This window comes from Pezoporus occidentalis, unplaced genomic scaffold (assembly GCF_034315485.1).
Source record: "Pezoporus occidentalis ecotype Australia unplaced genomic scaffold, CSIRO_AGI_Poc_V1 ctg55, whole genome shotgun sequence".
Classification (NCBI taxonomy): domain Eukaryota; kingdom Metazoa; phylum Chordata; class Aves; order Psittaciformes; family Psittacidae; genus Pezoporus; species Pezoporus occidentalis.
Window position 1 is genome coordinate 892,793 of NW_026915888.1, and position 20,187 is coordinate 912,979.

General features: G+C 38.6%; 1 protein-coding gene across 4 annotated transcripts in view; it reads left to right on the forward strand.

Moving 5' to 3' along the window:
- The window catches only part of FAM13B (family with sequence similarity 13 member B), a 49,331-nt gene that overhangs the window by 18,930 nt on the left and 10,214 nt on the right, over positions 1-20,187 (forward strand). For 3 of the 4 annotated variants that reach the window (XM_062638023.1, XM_062638026.1, XM_062638024.1), the window contains exons 7-16: positions 462-619; positions 7,022-7,063; positions 8,070-8,225; positions 10,089-10,224; positions 10,455-10,478; positions 14,174-14,241; positions 14,834-14,888; positions 15,289-15,436; positions 18,000-18,065; positions 19,135-19,345. In XM_062638023.1, coding sequence (XP_062494007.1) covers positions 462-619; positions 7,022-7,063; positions 8,070-8,225; positions 10,089-10,224; positions 10,455-10,478; positions 14,174-14,241; positions 14,834-14,888; positions 15,289-15,436; positions 18,000-18,065; positions 19,135-19,345 — 1,064 coding nt within the window. The remainder of the gene's footprint in view (positions 1-461; positions 620-7,021; positions 7,064-8,069; positions 8,226-10,088; positions 10,225-10,454; positions 10,479-14,173; positions 14,242-14,833; positions 14,889-15,288; positions 15,437-17,999; positions 18,066-19,134; positions 19,346-20,187) is intronic. The other variant, XM_062638025.1, reaches the window with a different exon arrangement.

Genomic DNA, 20,187 nt, shown 5'->3' on the forward strand with positions numbered 1-20,187 from the left:
GCCTTTGGAAGTATTCATTCAATACCTTAAAGTTTGGATTCTTTGGCTTACATATTGCTTTCCATAAAGCATTTGAAAATGCTTCTCATGTATGATTAAAGCTTCCTATGGAATAGAGGAGAATTGGCTGTCTCTATTTCATATATAAAGGAAGAAAGGCTCTGTGCCTCATGACTTCAGCATGGCTGGGATATTTTTGTCTTGATTCTGCTTGTGTTCATTTACTGCATTAGGGGTGCTTCAGCTTTTGTCCAGTGTTTCAAAAGAGTTCTGTAGCTTTTTAGCGATGTGGAATATATGGTTTAACATAAAAGCAAGTCTAGTGTGTCTGTTTCTTTCTAAAACTGAAAAATGTTCACCTCTTACATGTACGTTGTTTTTAGACCTCTCATGCTCTTTTAGTTCCTTGGACCTCTTTAAAGAACTTTTCCAGCCAGTAACTGTGATTAAATCCTTTTTAGATCAATGATCTCTTGGAAGAGGAGGAAGATGTAAAGCTTGAGCAGTCTGAAGAACTTCCAGAAGATGGCACAGAGAAACCTGTTGAAAGGCCAGCTGTGGTGCATCTAGATATGACAGGGAGTCTCTCGGATTCCAGGAGTGTTACAGCATCAACAAGGTAACCTGTTCCTGCTTTAGAGTTTGGTTTAGAGTCTAAAGTGTCATCTGTTCTGTCTGAGGGAAACTGTCAGGCTTTTGAGCGGTGTGTCTACAAACTGAAGCTTTATAAGTAGGTGCAATTATTGTTGTAGTAAAATACAGAAATAAATAGTACAATACAAAAATAAAATCACTGCTCCCAAATTCAGCAGAGGAATGCCTGTAGAACACAGATGGGATTAACAATGTGGTTAGTGCAGAGAAAGGGAAAAAGGCCATATTGTAGTGAAACTGTAAAGCTGTATTTGAACAGTGAATTTTATAGGAGAAATATAAAAAGAATGTGAATATTTTTAGATGTGAACCCATTCGGGACAGTCTTTCCACCGTTCCCTTTCAGTGGGAGATCCTGGGGCTACTTCTTGTCATGTGCTGGTCAGCAGAGCTGTCCTTGCGCAACCCTCCTTTATTGTCTAAACCTGCCCAGTTTGGTTGGGTGTTAAATGGGGAAAGTACTTTTTGATTTCACTAGCATACAGTGGAATATATTGCATTCAGCAATTGTAATGAAGAGTCTATAGATGTGATTGCTTCCTGAAAATATGCTAGAGAAAGAAAACACTGGGGATGAAGAGAGAACTACATATAACTAAAAGGAGAGTGAGAGAGCGAGTGGGGTAAGATTGACCACTAATGATTTTTAGGTTGGTATTTAGAGGTTCTAGAAAGGCCTTTAGTAGGAGCAATGTGGAGGAAATCTTGAGCGCTTCAGAGGTGGTGTTTGTAAGGTTATATATGAGACTTCACAGAATGGGTTGTTGAATTGAGGGTCCAGAAGGTCGCTTTAATATGAGCTTAAATTGAAGGCTCTGGGTTCCCTGTTTTCTGAAAGTTGCCTTGTTCATGTACTTGTAAAACACTGATCTTCAGCTAATTTAAACTCTGCTAACTAAATTTATCTCAGAGGCTGATGTTTGTTATATCACTATAGGAGTGACATAACTGGCACCTATGCATAAGCTGAGGTTTTATTTGTTAACGGCCTTCTAGAAAAGGTTATTAGAAAAATACATAGGAAGCCAAGGTCTTGTGTTGTCCAAACAAGTATAACAGCTGCTGAAGCTGGAGAGCCCTGCAATACCTGCCCAAGGGCCAGATTCTATAGAGAGATCTGTTCAGATAGGCTCCGCTGGGTAGGAGCTGGAAGCAGGTTTGGGAGCTGCAAAGTGGGATAGAGCCTTGGAGTGGATTCAGCTTTTAATTAAGACCAATCTTCATAAAGGAGATGCATATACTTAAAACTGTGTTTTCCTTTGAGAGCTTATTTGTGTGCATTTGTAATACACAGATTTATATTGTACTTGCTTGTAGAAAGTGAGTTTTTATTTTTAAGTCTGCTTTACCTGTACTTAGAGTTCACATTTTACAGAGAGTGAATTTTACCTTTTCCTCTTTGCAGCATGTGTTTTTATGGGTATTGCGTGTAGGAACTTGTGGGGAGGGATGAGGAAGAATCTGTATTAAAAGCGTGACTGAAAGCAGAAGAGATGCAGGCAAAATCACATATAAGGTTCTGCCGAAGTCTCAGTAGTCTCAAGAATGTGTATTTTAGGTTCTGTGGAGGTGCTTGGCTGCACACTTCCTTCTGCTTCATTGCAGGAACTTGTAAAATAGAAAATAATGAAAGAAACATTTTTGTTCTGTAATTGAAATTCTATTTTAATAATTATCCTTGTCAGTAATGGAGGTGTTTAATCTTGGTTTGAGTTAAATGGAAAACAAGTTGCTGTAATTGGAATTTCTACCATTACAGTTGTAAAGCAGTTTAGCTGTTCACAGGTATTCACAGGTATTTAGTTGCCTGTGGAATGTGGAAGCACAACAGTAGTGACAACCTCAACGTGTTTGAGAGTTTAATTTTGATAGCCTGAAGAGAAAAGCATCTTTCCTCAATGTTTAGGGTTAATTAAACGTTAATAGGCTTTAATTATGGTTGGCGTTTTCCATAATTTTTGTGGGGAAGGATAACGAGGAATCCTGCAGAAGAGAGTTGTGACTGTAAAACCAGATCAACTGCAGGAAACATGAAACAAGAAAACACAATTACAGAGCGAGACGGTGTGCTTTATTAAACCTTTAACCACCATAAATGCTGTATGTTTCCAAATTTAAAGGCTTTCATAATATGTATTTTATGGCCTTTCTTTGTTTTATTTTATGCAAAATATAAGTAAAAAAGCAAATGTTGATGCAGCTTTACGCGGCTGTTTTTCTTGACATGGGGCCTGCAGCAGCTTGTAAAGGAAGGAGGAAGAGGAGTAGATCTCAAACATGATTCATGTAGTTTCTTAACCTGTAGTTTTGTGGCTTCTTTCCTCCTGTCAAATTTTGGGGATGGACTATCTGTATATTTTAGGCTCTTCGTGGAGAGAAGGAAAAGAGTACTGAGGTTGCGTGTTCTGCATGTTAAAAATTGGTTATCTTGATCCATACAGTGTGGTATAGACCTTCCTTCTAGTTATTTAGACTACAACTTCCTTATAACCTTGCTCACTAGCTTTTTTCTCGTGTTGGTTGTTCTTGCTGAAACACCTGACCTTCATGCACTGCATGGTGTTAATTTGAGTTCGAGAGAAACTGGGTGCAAATGTGGGTAATCATTAATGCAGTTTGATTTAGAGACTGCTTGAAAGAGGTATTTAATATAAACCTGTGGAGTGCCCTTTCAGCCCGTTACCCCAGAGGGGAGTGTTTGTGAGTTGACATTGTGCATGTAAAGGAAACACCATATTCTGTTACCAGAAACCTTTTCCCTAGGCTCTCCTGGTTTTGCTGTCCTGACTTTTGGAGGAAGGAATCTCTGACTCAGCACTGCAGCTGACTTTCAAGACGGGCTCTTGAAATAATCACTTTAGAATCCTTCTCTATCATTACTCCAAATATTTAATCACTGCGCTTTGCCAAACAGCATTTGCTTTACTCTTTGCAGTTCATCTTAAATATTGCCAGCCAGGAGCCTAATGGAAAAACTCTTGAGACATTCTTTGGGCTTTTCAAAATGATACGTGTAAAAATATAAGATATGACAAGTTGCAAGTTCTGTAAACAAGTTGACCTATATTAAATGCAATGATAAGGGTCACATCCTCTCTGCTTGTGTGATATTTGTTAATGCTTTTTATTTCTATTTAGATCAGTGAGAGAGAGGCAATAATAGTCAACAGCAACAAAGCGAGACAAAATGCCTCTATAGTAAAGCTGACCAAACATTACAACTGCCTGAATGGCTAGAAAATAGGTTATTGTTTTAATCTAATGCTCCCTTTACCAACCCAATACTCATCCCTACCTAGAAAATCTGTCAACAACATGTTGGGGAAGCTTTCAAGTGTTGATTGGGCAGCTTATTGTCAGGAGTGACCTCATGTTGCAGTCTATTTCTAGTTAGACTGCAGGGTTTAGTGCAGCACTCCAGAAGTGCTGCCTGACAAGCAGCCATTGAAGCCGAGCGAGCAGCATGCACAGCCAGCAGCCAGCACCACGCTTTGCTGCTTTCCAAATGAAGCAGTTTTACATGAAGTGCTCGTTTGGGATAGCAAAAATCATCAGCATGGCCTGTAAAGTTCTGCTGCACAGGTAAATATATGAAAGGAAAATGTTGCTTTGATTGCAAATTAAGACTTTATTTAACTTGAAAATTACATGAGATTAAATTCGTTTAGGAGATAGCATGAAATGAAATAGTCACAACTAATATTTTTAATGAGAAATAACGAACTGTGTGAATTACTAAGAAAAAGTTTGAACTAGTCTCTCTCCGTTAAATGTGTTTTTCTATCTCAGGTGTTTTCACTGTAACTTCCTATGGGTTGTGAGACAGTGCAAAAGGGCTTCTCAGGACTGGGTTAGCATTATGAAACGAAGCTGTTTACCTTTGTGTGTCTTGCTGTGTCATGCTGCGTGTAGCGGCTCTGTGTAGCAGTATAATTTACAGCTTTTATAGAGTATCCTTGAGCTGTAGTAGCACAGTGGGGAAGTTGGGTTGTATTTTCACGTAAGAGCCATTGACACATTTCTTTCAAAAAGCACGTAGTCGCTGAAGGGCTTAGTTGAAGATATCCTGTATGTAGTAAGAGGATTGTAAAGGCTTTGCAATACTGCTGATTTATGCAGATCTATTGCTGAGTACCTCTAATGTATCTAAAGGTGTTTAACGGGGGCACTGGGGAATGATCCTGTGCTGGGGGGGCCTGAAGGTTACACAGTAAGATGGAAAATTGTGTTGTGAACCATGTCTGAAATCTTTGTGATTCTTTGGAGAGGAATTTGATTCTCCCTATTCTTGACACAGTTCCTCATTGTCTGAAGTGGTAGAATAAAAGGATTCCAGGTCATCAGTTTCCTATAAATAGTGTTTGTACTTGTGCCCTTGACTGAATTACTTCTTTTGCTCTCTTTTACAACTGGAGTGCAGTGTTCTGTGCTATGATTACCTTCTTCCCGCCCCCCCCCCCCCCCTTGTCCTAGGAGTAACTGTGTGTTAATAGTAAATTGATTCCAGTCTATACAATTGTGTATTAGTACTTTTAGAATGTGAGCATACCTTTTATAATGTAGAACTTCCTGAAAACACTGAAACAAGGGCTGTGGTTTGAAATCTGTTCTATTCACTGATGGTTTTGCTCATGTTCCTCTCTTCTCTTGTTTGTGAAGCTGAACTTATTCACAGCTTCATGTCTTCATTTTTGTGATTTCAGGTGTGGTCAAATCAAAATGTGTTTGTCAAAGATCTTCCTTCGTACCAGTAGTAGGGCTGTGCTGAACTTCTGTGCACAGAAATATCAGTGAAATGTAGATATATTAAGTTATAAATTTTTTCTTGCTATTCCTTAGTTTGAAAGAAAACAACCAAAGTGCCATTGTGTTCACCCTCAGATGCTTGATCCAGCAGCTTTGAAATCAGTGGGTGCAAGATCTGCCTTCTATATCAGGTGTTTTAATTTCCCAAAGCTATGAAGCACTCTCTGGTTTGAAATGGTACTTTAGAGCTGCCTGTTCTGTCAGAGCATTTAGATCTGGATCTGCTTTGGTTTTCCACCAAGGCAAACACACCCATCAAAATGAGCTTGATTCAAAATCAAGTTTCCATTAAGGAAAGCTTGTGTGGGCACCTGCTTGTGGAGTGTTCCATGGTGGGGTTTGCATTCAGTGCTGTGCTGTGTCCCAGGACAAGTTATCTAAGGCAAAAGAACATCATTATTTTTAAAGAAATGCTTTAACCACTTTCCTGTCAGCAAGTGTTTCAATGGAAATCCTTTATTGTTTGTGTTTCCGCTGCTGAGAGGAAGAGAAAACCAGTCTGCTTGAGGTGGTGTACTTACCTTACCTCTCTAGTGGTAGAACTACTACTAAACTTGATGAAGTCTGACCAAGATAATTCTTGCTGCATTAAAACTATTCTTGGGTAAGGAGGGAGACCATCTCTTTAGTGCAAGGCAGGCTGGGATCAGAGTACCTCTTGAGCTCCAGTGCAGTGGGAAGCTCCTTTATATTTAGAGTTTACTTTATGCATTCATGGAAATAAGATTTGAAATCAGCTGTGGGTGCCAGCAGTGTTGTTGCATGGTAATGGGCAAGCTAAAATGTTGGGCTTCAGCTTTTTGAACTCTAGTTATATGTCATGGCAAGCAAAACTTTGTCTAAAAGTTAAGCATTTTATTTATTATTGGAGAATTCTGATCATATTAATTTGGGACCACATACCCATGAGTTAACTTGAGTTAGTTACACTGATCACCACCACCCCCAGGAGTTTGATAGTCTAGGCTGAAGTGGCTTGTGCTAGGAGATTTCCAGATGTTCTCCAAACAGCTAGCTGCTGCTTCAACACCTCTGGAAGGTGCCTGCCTTGGACTTGAAATGCTGTAGCTGTCCTTGGAGAACACTGTTCAACATCTGTTGAATGGTGCAGAACAAAATGAGGCAGCAGTCTGACAGGCAGGGAAGCAGCTCTTATGGATTGCAACTGCAAAAGAAATCAGAGTGATGCAGAATGTGCTTTAGGCAGCAAGGTTAAAATCTGCATTCTTAAGCAAGGTGTCAGGAAATCTTTGGAGACTAAGTGATTAGTATTTCCCATGGGAAAGACTGTACTTCTGAGAGCTTATAGCTTCATAATGTACTGAGAGACAAATCTGCTTTGCTACTCCTACAACTTCCTGTCTTATGATGGTGTTCTTTAAGATTCCTTTATCTAAACAGTAAAGGGAGTGCAAATCAGTATTTTCTTTACGTATTTATTTTATTAGCTGCATTACATGCAGTCTTAAAATATTTTCTAAGTTGTGTCCTGTTGACTTCAAGACTTTTATTTAGCGTGGTAAGTTTTTGCATTACATTAACTTCCTTTTCTTTATTGCAGTGCTCACATCTCTCCCATAAGTATCTTGCCAGCCTCTGCAGAGTAAGTACAATGAAAATATGAAATGTTTGAGTTGTGCTGTGACTGGAATGTGCATAGAAGATATGTCTGCTTTCAAGAGAAGGAAATGCAGTAGGTTTGATGGTTACAGTTATGAATGAGTATGTTCTAGCATGAAGTATTTCACTTATGACATTTAACACTAATGCAGTGAAAATGTCTGTTGCTGTTGACTGCAGAAGCATGAGAGCACAGTGTGGTAGAATCTAGATTCTAAAACACTTTGGTTTTATGCTTGGATACATCATAGATTGACTTTTAAAGATCTGATAGGATTCACATTGTATTTTAGCACTACTTCTAGTTGTTAATATTGAGTACAGTTCAGTGGAAATTGTGTGTAGTAATGTTGAGGGGAAAATAAATGCACAATTCCAGAGTTAAAAATGGGATAAAATAGTTTAAGACTTTTACAGGAGGATTTTTGGTGGGCCTAATCGTGTATTTTGAATGATCTGGCTAAGAAACACTTAACAGAGTCAACTGCTTTTAAATAATGCAGTACTTTTCTTGACATATCTTTGGGTATATTCTGTGTCCTTCATCAGGTACTTGCTCATTGTCTCTGCTGTTTGTGGCTCTTGCCTTTTAAGATTACAGCTCTATTCGGGAGGGCTTGCAGCCAGCTGTGCTGAAGTGGTACCTGTGCCAGGATTCACTCTGACCTCTTACAGACACAGGATTTTACTGGCACTTGAATGTATTAGGCTTTAAGAAAACTTTATGTTGTTAAGAAAAATAAGTAACTGTAATGTGTTAATTACTTTTAAATAGATTTCATAATACTTTATGTAAATCTTATGAAATAAAAGATAGGTGCAGTAATTTCTACTGCCTTTCTGGAAAAGTGAGTCTCTTCTTGCCTTGAAGTACTTGTCATCAAAGATTCCTGTTGTGTGTAAAGTTTATCTCCGCCTTTCTGCATATTGATCAATGCAAAAAGAGAGTTCTTAATATGAACTTTCTGTCTTTTTTTTTTTCCTTGCAGCATTTTAGAGAGAACAATCAGAGCAGCTGTGGAACAGCACCTTTTCGACCTGCAGAGCAGCTTAGATAACGATCTTAAACACATACAGCAACACAGACTGGGCTGTAACAATGAAGCAAACGATCCCAGCAGGGACGAGGAAGGATCTAACAACCAGTAAGATTTTGTTGTATCTTGGATTCTATAGGATTGTATATCTTAACTCTTCCAAAACAAACCGCCTCAACCCAAAGCAGAAGTTGTGACTTTTGCTGTTCAACAATGAATCAATTTATCTGTGCATTTTTAACTAAATCAACTTCTGTGAGTTGTCAGTAACCAACAGCTCTTAAAGCAAATACTTTAAATTGATCTTGTAGCTAAAAACGTAGTTGACTGTAACTGCTTCACTGCTGAATTCTATGTAGGCATTTAAATTGACCCAAGTGCTTTCATTCTTACATTACTGCTGTTACTTATGACATAATTTACCATATGAAAGCTCTTGTACATGCTGTTTCAGTTTCTTTACCCTGTCTTTCCACATCAGCGTAGCTATTTTACTGTCTGGCTGCCAGTGTCAATGAAATAGCTAAAAATGGATAGAATGAGCACTGTGGATCTGTTTGCATTGAGTTTCAGCTTTGTTTGATCAGCTTTTCTTCATATTGTAAATCTTGCTGTGTTACCAGTGTAGTGATTGCCATGGCAGCGCTGAGAAGCTGGTACATTTTGGTGCTTTATTAAAAATAAATAGTCATGATTAATATCCCAACTCCAAAAACGTGCACTTAAGTAGGACTTCAGTACCTAAAAATTCTTTGATTCAGAGCGTGAAATATGTGAAATATTCAGAGACTCAAGTGCTGTTTTCTAAATTGTTCAATCTTTATTGGTTTTAGAAGTTTCATCTGTGACAAAACGTCACACTAAAGTTAGCAGTTGATCTTAAAGATAATAATCATTGCTGGTGGTAATAAATTAAAACTGAGTTTTAGTGTTAGAGATTTAATGTCTTTGAAGTAATCTGTACATAAGTGGTTACTTGCCCAAAAGACCTGCTGTAGCTGAGTTCCTTCAGTTACAGCGTAAGTGCTTTAAAGGCTGGCTGACTTCATAGCAGTGGAGGCTGAAAGTGCCATCACTGCAGGTTGAAACCAGTATACTCTCCTGGCACAGCAACTACTTCACATGCCCATCATCATTCCACTGTGGATTAACTGTAATAGAGGATCCATGATAGTGTTCTTGAAAGAGGTCGTCTGGGTCCTCTCAAGCAGTGCTGCCAGCAGACTGTGTACACGTCAAATACTCAGTTAAACAGAGAACTGAAAAATGTGGTGATCCACTGCAGATTTCTTAGAACTAACTTTAACTGCTTAAATTAAGAAAAAGGAGTTAAAGTCAGAACTGTTTGGGTGAGGAGAAGGAAGTTAAAGGCTTGTGATGAATTAGAGAATCATTTGGTAACACGGATGGTGGCATGCATAGAATATACAGACACAAATGTGATATAAGTTAGTTTTAATCTGGATGTACTGTTACAAGCCTTAAGTTGTACTCTAGGAAGATTAAATGTTAGAAATAATGGGATTTCTCACTAGAGGGCTGTGAACTGACTGGCTTCAATATTGAGAGGAGCATAGGCACAGCAATTTCATTGAGTTGTGATAGTTTCAATATGTTACTGCTTCTGGCTGTTGGTGCTTTTATTCCTTAGGTCAACATGTTAAGTGGAGGGTGTATGTCTGGTCCTTGATACTATAATCAGATAAATACATTTTAATGTCTTATTACATGCTGTTGGATAAAACCTCAGAAATATATGTGAACTACATAAATAATTAGATTTGCCTGCAGGTGATAGAGATTGTAGATATTACCAGTCAGAGTAATTTTGATGAGGGGGGAAAAAAACAACCAACAACTCTGATGTGTGATACTCTTTAAGGAAAAAAACCCAAACCCTCCAGTGTTTGTTTTATTTAATTTTAAAGGTGGAACAGCAGATTGCTAAAGTCTTTCTGTTCTTGTCTTTAGGAATGATGTTATTGAAGATAATGACACTGGTAGCAGTGAGAACACAGGAGACTGCTCTGAAGTACTGGTTTGCACTGATTTAGACAGTGAAGCTATGAAACATGATACTGTAACTGAGGAAGAAGAAAGCGTTCAGGTGAGAGGAAGAGCCTCCTGTATATGAAAATCCTTAAGTGCTGTGGCTTTAGCAAAGTGCTTTGGAAAACCAGGTTTTCCTGGTAGCTCTGATGTAGCCTTACTTGGTGCTGTTGCTCTGTGCAGTTGTCTTCTGGTTGTGTGTTTCGTGGATGTGCACTGAGAATTTTTGTGTACTTTGGGGCAGGTTGTGGGACTCTGACTAATGTTGTTTCTGTTGGTCTTTCACAGGTACCAGCCCTTCCTTCTGCTCAGGTAAGTCAGTGTATTGGCACTACATCATATCACTACTACTACTACTGGCATAGCACCAGATAGAATAACATCTTGTGTTAGGAAAGGCTTCGTGAGTAGCAGAAGATGTAGAGCTGTGTCTGTAGCATAGCCCACACACAGTCACTCCTTTTACTGTATCAAGAAACGGTAGAAGTAGCAGTCGCCTTCAGACTCTGCAGCCTCTTGACTATCCTTGTGCTGGAAGGTGCGGGTTTGTACTTAGCTAATCACAGCCCTTTCTCACTGTTCCCACTTTCTTCTGTGGGTAGGCCTCAATGTCCTGTTCTTTTCAACCACATCTCCTTTCTAGTTAAAAGAGGGTCTGTTACTTCTCCTTGGACCTCTTTGTTTAGATATTTGACTTCTGCTGTGCTTGTGTCCCTCCATACTCATGTGTACACTTCTGATTCTAACACTTGAGGTGTTTAGCAAAAAAAAAAATGAAAGGAAGTTGGACGTGTGGCCTTTGAGAAGGTTCAATGCTTAATGGTTATCTTGAAAAGTATCAGGATTGACCATTTATATTCTGAAGAAGAAGGATCTGTCTAGACTTGGCACGTATTAGGATGTGATGCAGACATGCTTGTAAATATATAATGCTTAGCTGTATTCTTTAGGAACTATTTGACTTGGAAAATACAGTGTTAATGACACTTGAAATTGCTGTTAAACTTCAAAAATCAACTGAAAAATGTAAACAACAGACCACAGGATAATCAGGTGTCATAGATTCAATTTTGCCTTTGCTTTTCTATATTATGCTTGAATTGAGCAACTTCATATCACTGAAAGAAGCAAGTATTGAATACAGCTTGAATGGAAGCCCAGTATTGTAGCAGCTGGAAATGCTGAAATAACTGTTTTCCTTGTACAACAAACATTCCTCAGCTTTGCTTTGAGCTGCAGATTATTAGATCCTCACATGCAATCCAGAGTGAAGGTTTGTAGTATGGCTGGCCTGAATTTGCAATGACGGCCTGAACTGTAGCTGCATTTGTTAGTAGCGAGCATCAGTCTGACGTTCAGACTATCCTTATGCGATCCAGCAGTACTATCAGATAATTGCTGACAAAAATGAGCTAACATCAATATGCACGAGAATATGGTTTCTGCCACTGTACGAATAGCACATCCACGGCTGTCAAATAAGCACTTTAATGCAAAATTCAAGTCTATGCTTCCTTATTTATTTGGTAAAACTTTTGCTGTCATAAATCTAATGATGAATTCTGTGGGAGATTTAGTGTCCATGTGTAGAGAGAACTTTCTGCAATGATTTTTAGCTTCTTGCCCATGAGACCATAAATCTTTCTGAGTGTTTCCTGAAAGATAACCAGATAAGCAAACCTATTGTTAGGAGCCTTCAATTAACTAGAAGAATTTAATGGGTCTGTGAACTTGAGAAGCTAGAAATGGATGCCTTAGCATAGTAAAAGTGTGAGTCTTGTCAGGAATCTAGGTTTTATTACAACAAAATGTTGCTGTAGCGCTCTTTGCTATTGTGATGTATTCTTCTCCCATCCTTCTGTTTGCTTTCATGGATTCCAAATGACTCTAGAATCACCTTACAAGCCAGATCTGTCAATTGTTCCTACTAAACTAACATATTGGTTTAGAATCCCATTCTGCAAATGAGAATTTCACAGGGCGTATCAATCATCTGGGCTCTTTCTGATGCATTAGTGACAAACCTTGTGATAAAAACTACTGTATTATTGTCCTAGAGCACAAAATGTACAAAACACGGTGTTGCAATTAGATGATGGTTTATCCAGTTCAGGTCAATACTGTGTTTGCAAGAACTCTGTCAGTACAGGGCAGAGTTCCATATTCCTGCCATAAGTCTTGTTCTGGCTATTTTAAGTCTTGTGTTTGTGGTAGGTTTTCAGTCTGTTGCAAATGAAAGCCTTTAAAAGCAATAGAGAGTGAGTTCCTCCTATTAACTCCTAATACTTTGCTTCTTCCAGTTAAAATATGTGTTGAGCTTTAGGGATCAAAACTCAGAAAATACAAACGTAAATGGAGGAACAAAAATTGGTGCAAATTGGTGGCTTTTCAGTGCATTTTATGTGGTTTCAAAGAACAGCTGAGAAAGGTGAATTATACTTCTTAGGAAGTATGTGCACTTCGGAGTTCCACATTCATTACCATGCTTAAGAATGTAAAGGAGAGCATGACACCTGGGGCCACGTGGTCATGTATAGATGCACTCCTGTTGTACCTGATGCAATTTTGGCTGTTTTAATGTTAGTTTTTACCCTCTTAATACAGAATTTCAAATGCTATGGGAGTTGGATCTTTCAGGGAGATCTTAAAGGGAAATACACAGATTCTTCTGTATGAAAGGAGATAGAGAGGAGCATGTAGGGTTATAGGAAAGAAAGGAGCATGTGAGCTCTCCCTTGAGTCTGAAATAGAAACAGAAGCAGTTGTTCCCACAACTACAATAAGTGTGACTGTGCAAAACGTGCAGAGCTTGTCTCCAGGGAGAGTCTACCTGCTGGAGTATGATAAATGCTCTGTGATTAGAAATTGTTTCCCCTAATTGGAATTTGACTTGAGGACTTAAACAGTGTAAACAGAATAATGGGGCTTTGTCTGATAAGGGTGGATGTTAACTGTCAGCAGTGTAGAACTGGCAGCTATTTGGACTCTTGAGGTGACTTCATGTTTAGCGACTGTAGTGATAGGACAAGGGGTAACAGGTTAAACAGGGGAAGTTTAGATTGGATATAAGGAGAAATTCTTTCCTGTGAGGGTGGTGAGGCACTGGAATGGGTTGCCCAGGGAGGTTGTGAATGCTCCATCCCTGGCAGTGTTCAAGGCCAGGTTGGACAGAGTCTTGTGTGACATGGTTTAGTGTGAGATGTCCTTGCCCGTGGCAGGGGGATTGGAACTGGATGATCTTCAGGTCCTTTCCAACCCTAACTATTCTATGATTCAATGTTCAGACATTTTAAAGATCATTTGTGAGAGCTTTTTAAAGTAAATGTAATGTTACTTTAAAATCTCATACTTAAAATGGCATATAAGATACTGAAGCAATCTAGTACAGGGCTTTGATACAAATAAGTAGTCAGTCTTCCTGTGCCAACTTCACTGAACAAAATGGTGACATGTATTCATCTGAGCTTGTTTTGTGAGATGGTGTCACAGAAACGCCAGTGTTTCTTCATCCCCTTCCAGTTCTGTTGCTGCTTTATTTAGTAACAGGGATTAGTAGCTCCTTTCTGACAGACAGAAAGTCTGTCAGACTTGTTTCATTTCATGTATACTGAGCACAGTCTACCTTCAACTGTTATTTTTGAGACTAAGATATATTTACTGCCATGGTTTCAGTCACCGCAAACTTCATGCTGTGATTGACAATTTGCAGTAGAGTTGTTTGTATTAATACTTAAAAGAAATGGTAAAAACTGCTTTGTCTGAAGGCAGAAAGTCGTTGTCTGGCTTCTAGTGAGTAAAATACCTGGCTACTGACCTTGGTTTTATATATATATATGTATATATATAAAACCAGTATTGCTTGGTTAAAAAGTATGATTTCCACCACCACACAATAAGCCATGCTTTTAGTTTTTGAGGTTTTATTTTGTGGTCAGAGATGATTACAGATATGCTTTCAACCGAGAATGCCATTCCCAAATCTTTCTAAACATGCTTTTTGCCAACAGGCTGCAGATGTATTATTGAAAACATGTGATGAAGATGCAGATGTTGATGGAGAAAATAATAGTGAAGGGTATGTATGTTTTTTAAGTCACATCAGTTTTGGAACCTAAGTGTACCAAGCTGTGATTTGTGACAACACAGTATAAGATGGGGGAGTTGAAACTAAAAGCACAACTTTTCATGTGTGAAAACAGAGGAGGTAAGATGGAGTTACCTTTTTATGGTGATGACATAAAAGGCATGGAACTTTATGCACTTAAAAGAGATAATAAATAGAAGCCTATATGATATGTATCACAGCTTTTTTGAGGACAAGCCTATGTTCTGGGCAAGAGAAACAAAAGAACAAGTGATTTTCTTTAAAATATTTTGTCACATTTTATTGCTCTTAATAAGAAAAGACTTCATGCTGGTAATAGTGATTAGCCAGACAGCTTTAAATTCACTTGCAATTGGAGTTCAGCACTGACTGAAATCTCAGTATGAGTTGAATTGAGTTTGAAAATATTTCCTCCCAGTTTGAGAATAAAGGTCTAAGCTGGTTTTGTTTTATTAACTGGTCTTGGGTATGCAAGTATAAAATGCAAGGGGAGTGTATAGTATTTACTGTCCATTAAGAACTCTTATTTAAAATTATAACTAGATCTGTTTCTTCTCTTTAGGCAAAATAGTATATTGCTTGGTGGCAATGATAGCATATCTTCAGAGATGTTTCTGGTAAGATTATGATTTCATTTCTATTCAGGTACACAGCATCTTATAAATTTACATGAAATGCAGTTATGAAGAAAACCAATAAATTCAGCTTTTAACATCTAATGTTTGTTGGGCTCCTGCAAGCTTTGCAAAACCTCTGTTAGAGATCTCAGCATCTTGCATCACAGGATGTTTTAGCAGCAGAGCAAGCTTATACTTCTGCATCTTGTGAGGAATGTTCTATAATGCAAGCCATTGGCTACTGTTGGGGTTTGGGAAGATTGTTTATAATTCCTTGAGTCAGGAAAGAAGAAATCTTTCTCCAGTCAATTCCCAGCAATGCTGGATCTGGCACTGTTTGGGTACCTCATTTCCAGTTGCTAAATCATAACAACAACATTCTTCTGTTGTTTCAACACAGGATTCAAGTAACAAGGCTTGTGATCTTAATGCAAATACTGATTCAGAGATGTTGGGGGATGGCAACATTAATGTTTCTGAGGAAGCTCTGAGTGTCCAAGTACCACGTCTAGATCTGAAGAATGTGTCTGATGGTGACAAATGGGAAGGTAATTCTCACCCTTTAGCTCACAACATAACGAGTAATGATAAATAGAATGTTTTATGGAGTAGAAAGCAGCAGACAACACTTGTTTTCCTTCGGTTCAATCTGAACAATATGTTCTGTACACATGGTAAGATGATCCAAGCCATGGCATAGATCCCATCTTGTTTCAGAATTATCTGCAACTTAATTAAGAACCTTAATAAACATGTGAAGAAAAAATAGTCAAAGGAGCAAATAAAGAAAGCAAAACAGCCCAAGTTTCATAGCAGAGGTTTTGCTGTGTATGTTTTTTTTTTCTTTCTTATTCATTTTTATGTTTTCAAGGTGACTTGTGGTTCCCAGAACCCTGAGTCTTTCATCCCAATGCTTCAAAACACCTTCTCTAGTTATGTCACACCAGTTCATATTCACACTGGCTTGTCTGGTTTTCTGGGTTTTATAAATGTAAGCTATTGAAGCTCTAATACAAGCTGAATTTGACTTAAAATAAGTAAGCTGCTAAACACAGCAATTCCCATTTCATTTATTCTGCAAGATCTGTTGGTTGATTTGTTTTAAACGTCAGGAATATCAGATGTTGGTTTTCCATGTCTTTGGGCATCTTGAAACAGTTTTAATTTTTCTAGTGCTGTAAACTAATTTTTCTAAAGCTATGAAGCTAAAGCTGCAGATGGATATTATTCCTGTGCCCCTTCTCCCTCCATTGTTGGGATTTTAGGAAAGCAAAATGTTTGGGACACAGTTTTCTCTCAGGCAGGATTCCTTCTGTTTGTTACCTTATTCTTCATGCCTTCCATGTTTAACAAGCCCTGAAGCTTGTGACTTTACTGAACTTTGTTGCTCAAATGTCTGTTGTTTTACTTGTGCAAAAACATAACCCCTTCCTAACAAGAGCAAAACACTCTTGTCAGTATCTTCTTTTGAAGGTACTCATGTTTTTATGTGTTCCTTGTATCCTGTTTCCTCTGCCTGGTGTTGCTATTCTGAATCATCACACCTTAAAAAAAGCAAGTGATAAGAGTTTGCTGTAACACTGTGAACTGTCATTGATCAATGGCCACAGTCCGCTTGTTTCTAGTCTTAAAAACTTGGAAATGCAACTTGGCAGCTACAGTACAGATTTACTATGCAGGGATGAGGTTTTTACTTCCAACAGGCTGTTCCAGTGACAGCTCTTCTTCAAGATGCCTGTAAGCATCATGGCAAACATTAGTAAGACACTGGTAACAAAAGAGCGGCTGCACTTGACTTTTGGTTGCTCTGTTATGAATATTAAAATCAGCGAGGTGCACCTGAAATGGACGTAGTTTAACAGTGCAGCATACAGTTGTAGCATGTCAGCACATAAAGCTTTGTCCTGAAGCTCAGATGGCGATAACTTACTGTTCATTTGTCACCAGTGTTGGCTGTTTTCCAAGTGTGTTGCCTCCTTCAGTCCGTATTTTCTTTTTACAAATGATGCAGCTTGCAAATTGTGATAGATTTACTTGCTGGTTGGCCTTTTTGAGCCCTAGCAAGCTATACATTGTATGTCATGTCACATAGAAGCTGATTTACAGGCATCTGGAGACACTGAGTCCAGGTTTTTATTCTCATTGCCCAAGTTAATAACTTTGTTGAAGTCTAAAAGCAAAAAAAATAACCCTGCTTATGTTCTCAGTGTTTTATTTACATGAATTGCTTACTTGCACATCACATTTTGTTGCATCCTCTGTTTGTGTTAATCTGATCTAATACGGATTCTCAGAAGGTTTGTGGCTTCCGTTTTCATTATTCCCTTAAATCTGCTCATAAGAGTTGCTTTGGTTTTACTTACTTAAATAGCTTCATGAGTCTTACTTTGGAAAGAAAGTAGTATTTCTGTATACAAACTTATATTATAAGCTTCTTGGTAGTAAAATCATGATATCTTGCAAGAGGTGTTATTTCATTGCAAAGTATTTTAACTTTGGCTGTTGTTCAGTCCTGTTTAAAATGGTTATCAGGATCTCAGCCTTCCAAGGCAGTGCAAGTCCTTGTGGCATTCCATTGAAGTAGATTGGCTTTGTAAAGAAATCTATGCTAGTCCAAATCTTGTTTGGGTTATAAAAGCCTATATAATGTAAAACCAGCAGAGTTCTTGGAAATAGTTATCAAATGCTTGCTGGTTAATGCAGAAATGCAGATCAGTTAATCTATATTTTGAGTGTTTTCTCTGCATTTGTTCTGCCTTTTGGAAATTACCATCTCTATTTAAGAGCCATGAGCAAAAGCACATTGAGAACTTGTCATCTGTTAATGTGAGGATGCATGAGCCTCTTACTAAACTACAATAAGTCTTTACTATTCCTGTGTCGGCTCTCTGTAAACCTTTTCAGTAAGAAGTTCAGATTCACTCAGGACTGAGCATCCTCACCTGCCATTGAAAGTGCTTGGAAGCTGAGAGTGCTCAGGGCCTGGCCCAAAGGATGGGATGGTTTTCCCTGGTACTGTATCTTCCTGCTTTACATGTGATGTATAGTTTGTTCTGACTGTGCTGTGTGTTCACTTTAGTATTTTTTGCCATTCTTTTTTCATTTTATTAGCGCCATGCCCTATCACTTTCCCCCTCATTGATTTCAAAACAATGCATCTGCAGAGAGAAGGGGAGGGTAAGTATGGTTCGCCATACATTCAGTTATCTGCCTTTTGATAGTTTATGGTTTGCTTTCTAGCTAACCCTTCACCTGCTGTCCCGTATATCTTGGGAATATTCTGATCTGCAGTTGTTTTGCTTGCTTCTAAACACTCCCTTTCTTCTGCCTTGTTCTGTGTAAACAGGCAAGATCAGAGCTTCAAAACAAAACAAACCCCATTCATACTTAGTCAACGTACAGTGGAAAGCAGGTACAAGGGTTATCTCTTTTTAAAGGTTACTTTGTGGGTTGTATTGTTGTTCTGCACACTTTGAACCCAGTTTTCAAATTTCAGATTTGAACTGGGAAATACAGGCAACTCTTTGAAAGGAAAAGGGGGGTGGGATTGTGAATTCAAGTGCTTGAAAGGCCACATCAGCTTCTTGTTAGACAGCAAGAAAACCATAACTAAGAATTGGAAGGGATGTTAGCAGCTTTATATAGGAATTTAAAAGATCTGATTGTTTTGGAATCCCCTGCCTAAAAGAAATCACCTTCCACAAATTAAGAAATCTCTTTTTCTCAGTGGTGTCAAGATGCATTTAAACTTAAAAACCCAACAACACTACTTTCAGACAACTTAAGTGAATGGGTATTGTACCTTAAGAGCTATTGTCAGGCTTAACTTCTTCAAACCCAAGAGGACAATCTTTCAAAATACATGTGTAAGGTATAAAAATTAATTTCCACAGCAAAATATCACAATGGACAATAAATACATCCTTCTAACTTTGGATTTCTGATACGTAACTAAGGCTCTCGCACTGCTGGAACTGTTCAGAAGTGCATACTCTCAAGATACACTTGGAAAAAGGGATCCTAGTGTGCATACTCCATTCTGGTACCTTTTTCTTTCAGTTGCTACATGACAGAATTTGTAGCTTTCTGATGTATTTCAGTGTTTATATCCACTTTGTGTATGACACCACATCCTTTATAGCATACAAGACTAAGCAGTGGGTACGCAGTTTTGTTTCCTTTTGACTCTTGTTTATAATTCTGTTAACAGCAAAGTACCATTTTGTGTCCCTTTTTTATCTTCTAGATCCTTTTCCTGCTTTCAAGTCTTGGCAGGAGGACAGTGAATCTGGAGAAGCTCAGCTTTCCCCACAGGCTGGAAGGATGACTAATCATCCCTTGGAAGAGGACTGTCATCCGATACTGTCACATCGGAGCCTGGATTTTGGGCAAAGCCAGCGCTTCTTACATGATCCAGAAACCTTAGATTCATCATCCAAAGCACTTTCTTTTGTTAGGTTTGTATTTTAATGCCATTTGATGGGTGTTGGGGCAGGAGGTGTTACTACAAACATGAAAATACAGCTGGTTAAGATCATCGTGGGTTTTCATGATATGAATTAATTGAAGACCAAGGGCAAATGCAGCATCATGTGGTCTTTTGGCTGTTCTGCCTGCCCAGGAACTGCCACAGTGAGTCAGACCAGAGGTTCATCTGGGATGGTATCGTGTCTTTCAAAGTGGCCACTGGCAGATGCTGAAGGAAAGAGTATAAAAATAGGCTGAGCTTGCAAAGATTTCCCTGGCATTGGGTCTGGGCTGTAATGTCACTTCCTGCACTGAAGACAGTATTTATATCCTTTGTTTACCAGTCTTTACTGAACTGTTGGTCTATGGTTTTATGTAAGTTTTGGTGCTTTTTTTCCCCCAGGAGCATGAATAGTTATTTTCATGTTGCATCATTTTGGATTTGTTTTGCCTAGCATGTTGTCCACTCCCAGTAAAGACACAAACCACCACAACTGAAGTGTGCAGTAATGGTCAGTGCAGAGGCAGGGTTCTTAGTGCAGGTCCTCTCTTGCAGATTTAGAGGATCAAGCCTGTTCTACCCAGTGTGCTAGAGTTGTAACTAAACAAGCTGCAAGTTATTTGTGTGATGCTGTTGGGAGTGTGACCCTCCACAACTGTATGTAACCTGTGACCTGCACTGTGTACTGCTGTTACTGTGAAAGGGAATTTAAGAGGCATTTCTGTGCTTGTTAGGGAAGAAATAATCTCATAAAAATGAGAAAATCTGGAACAGGAAAGCCCAAGTTTTGAGTTTCCAATTCTGTTTGACATAAATTTATTGATGCAAAAA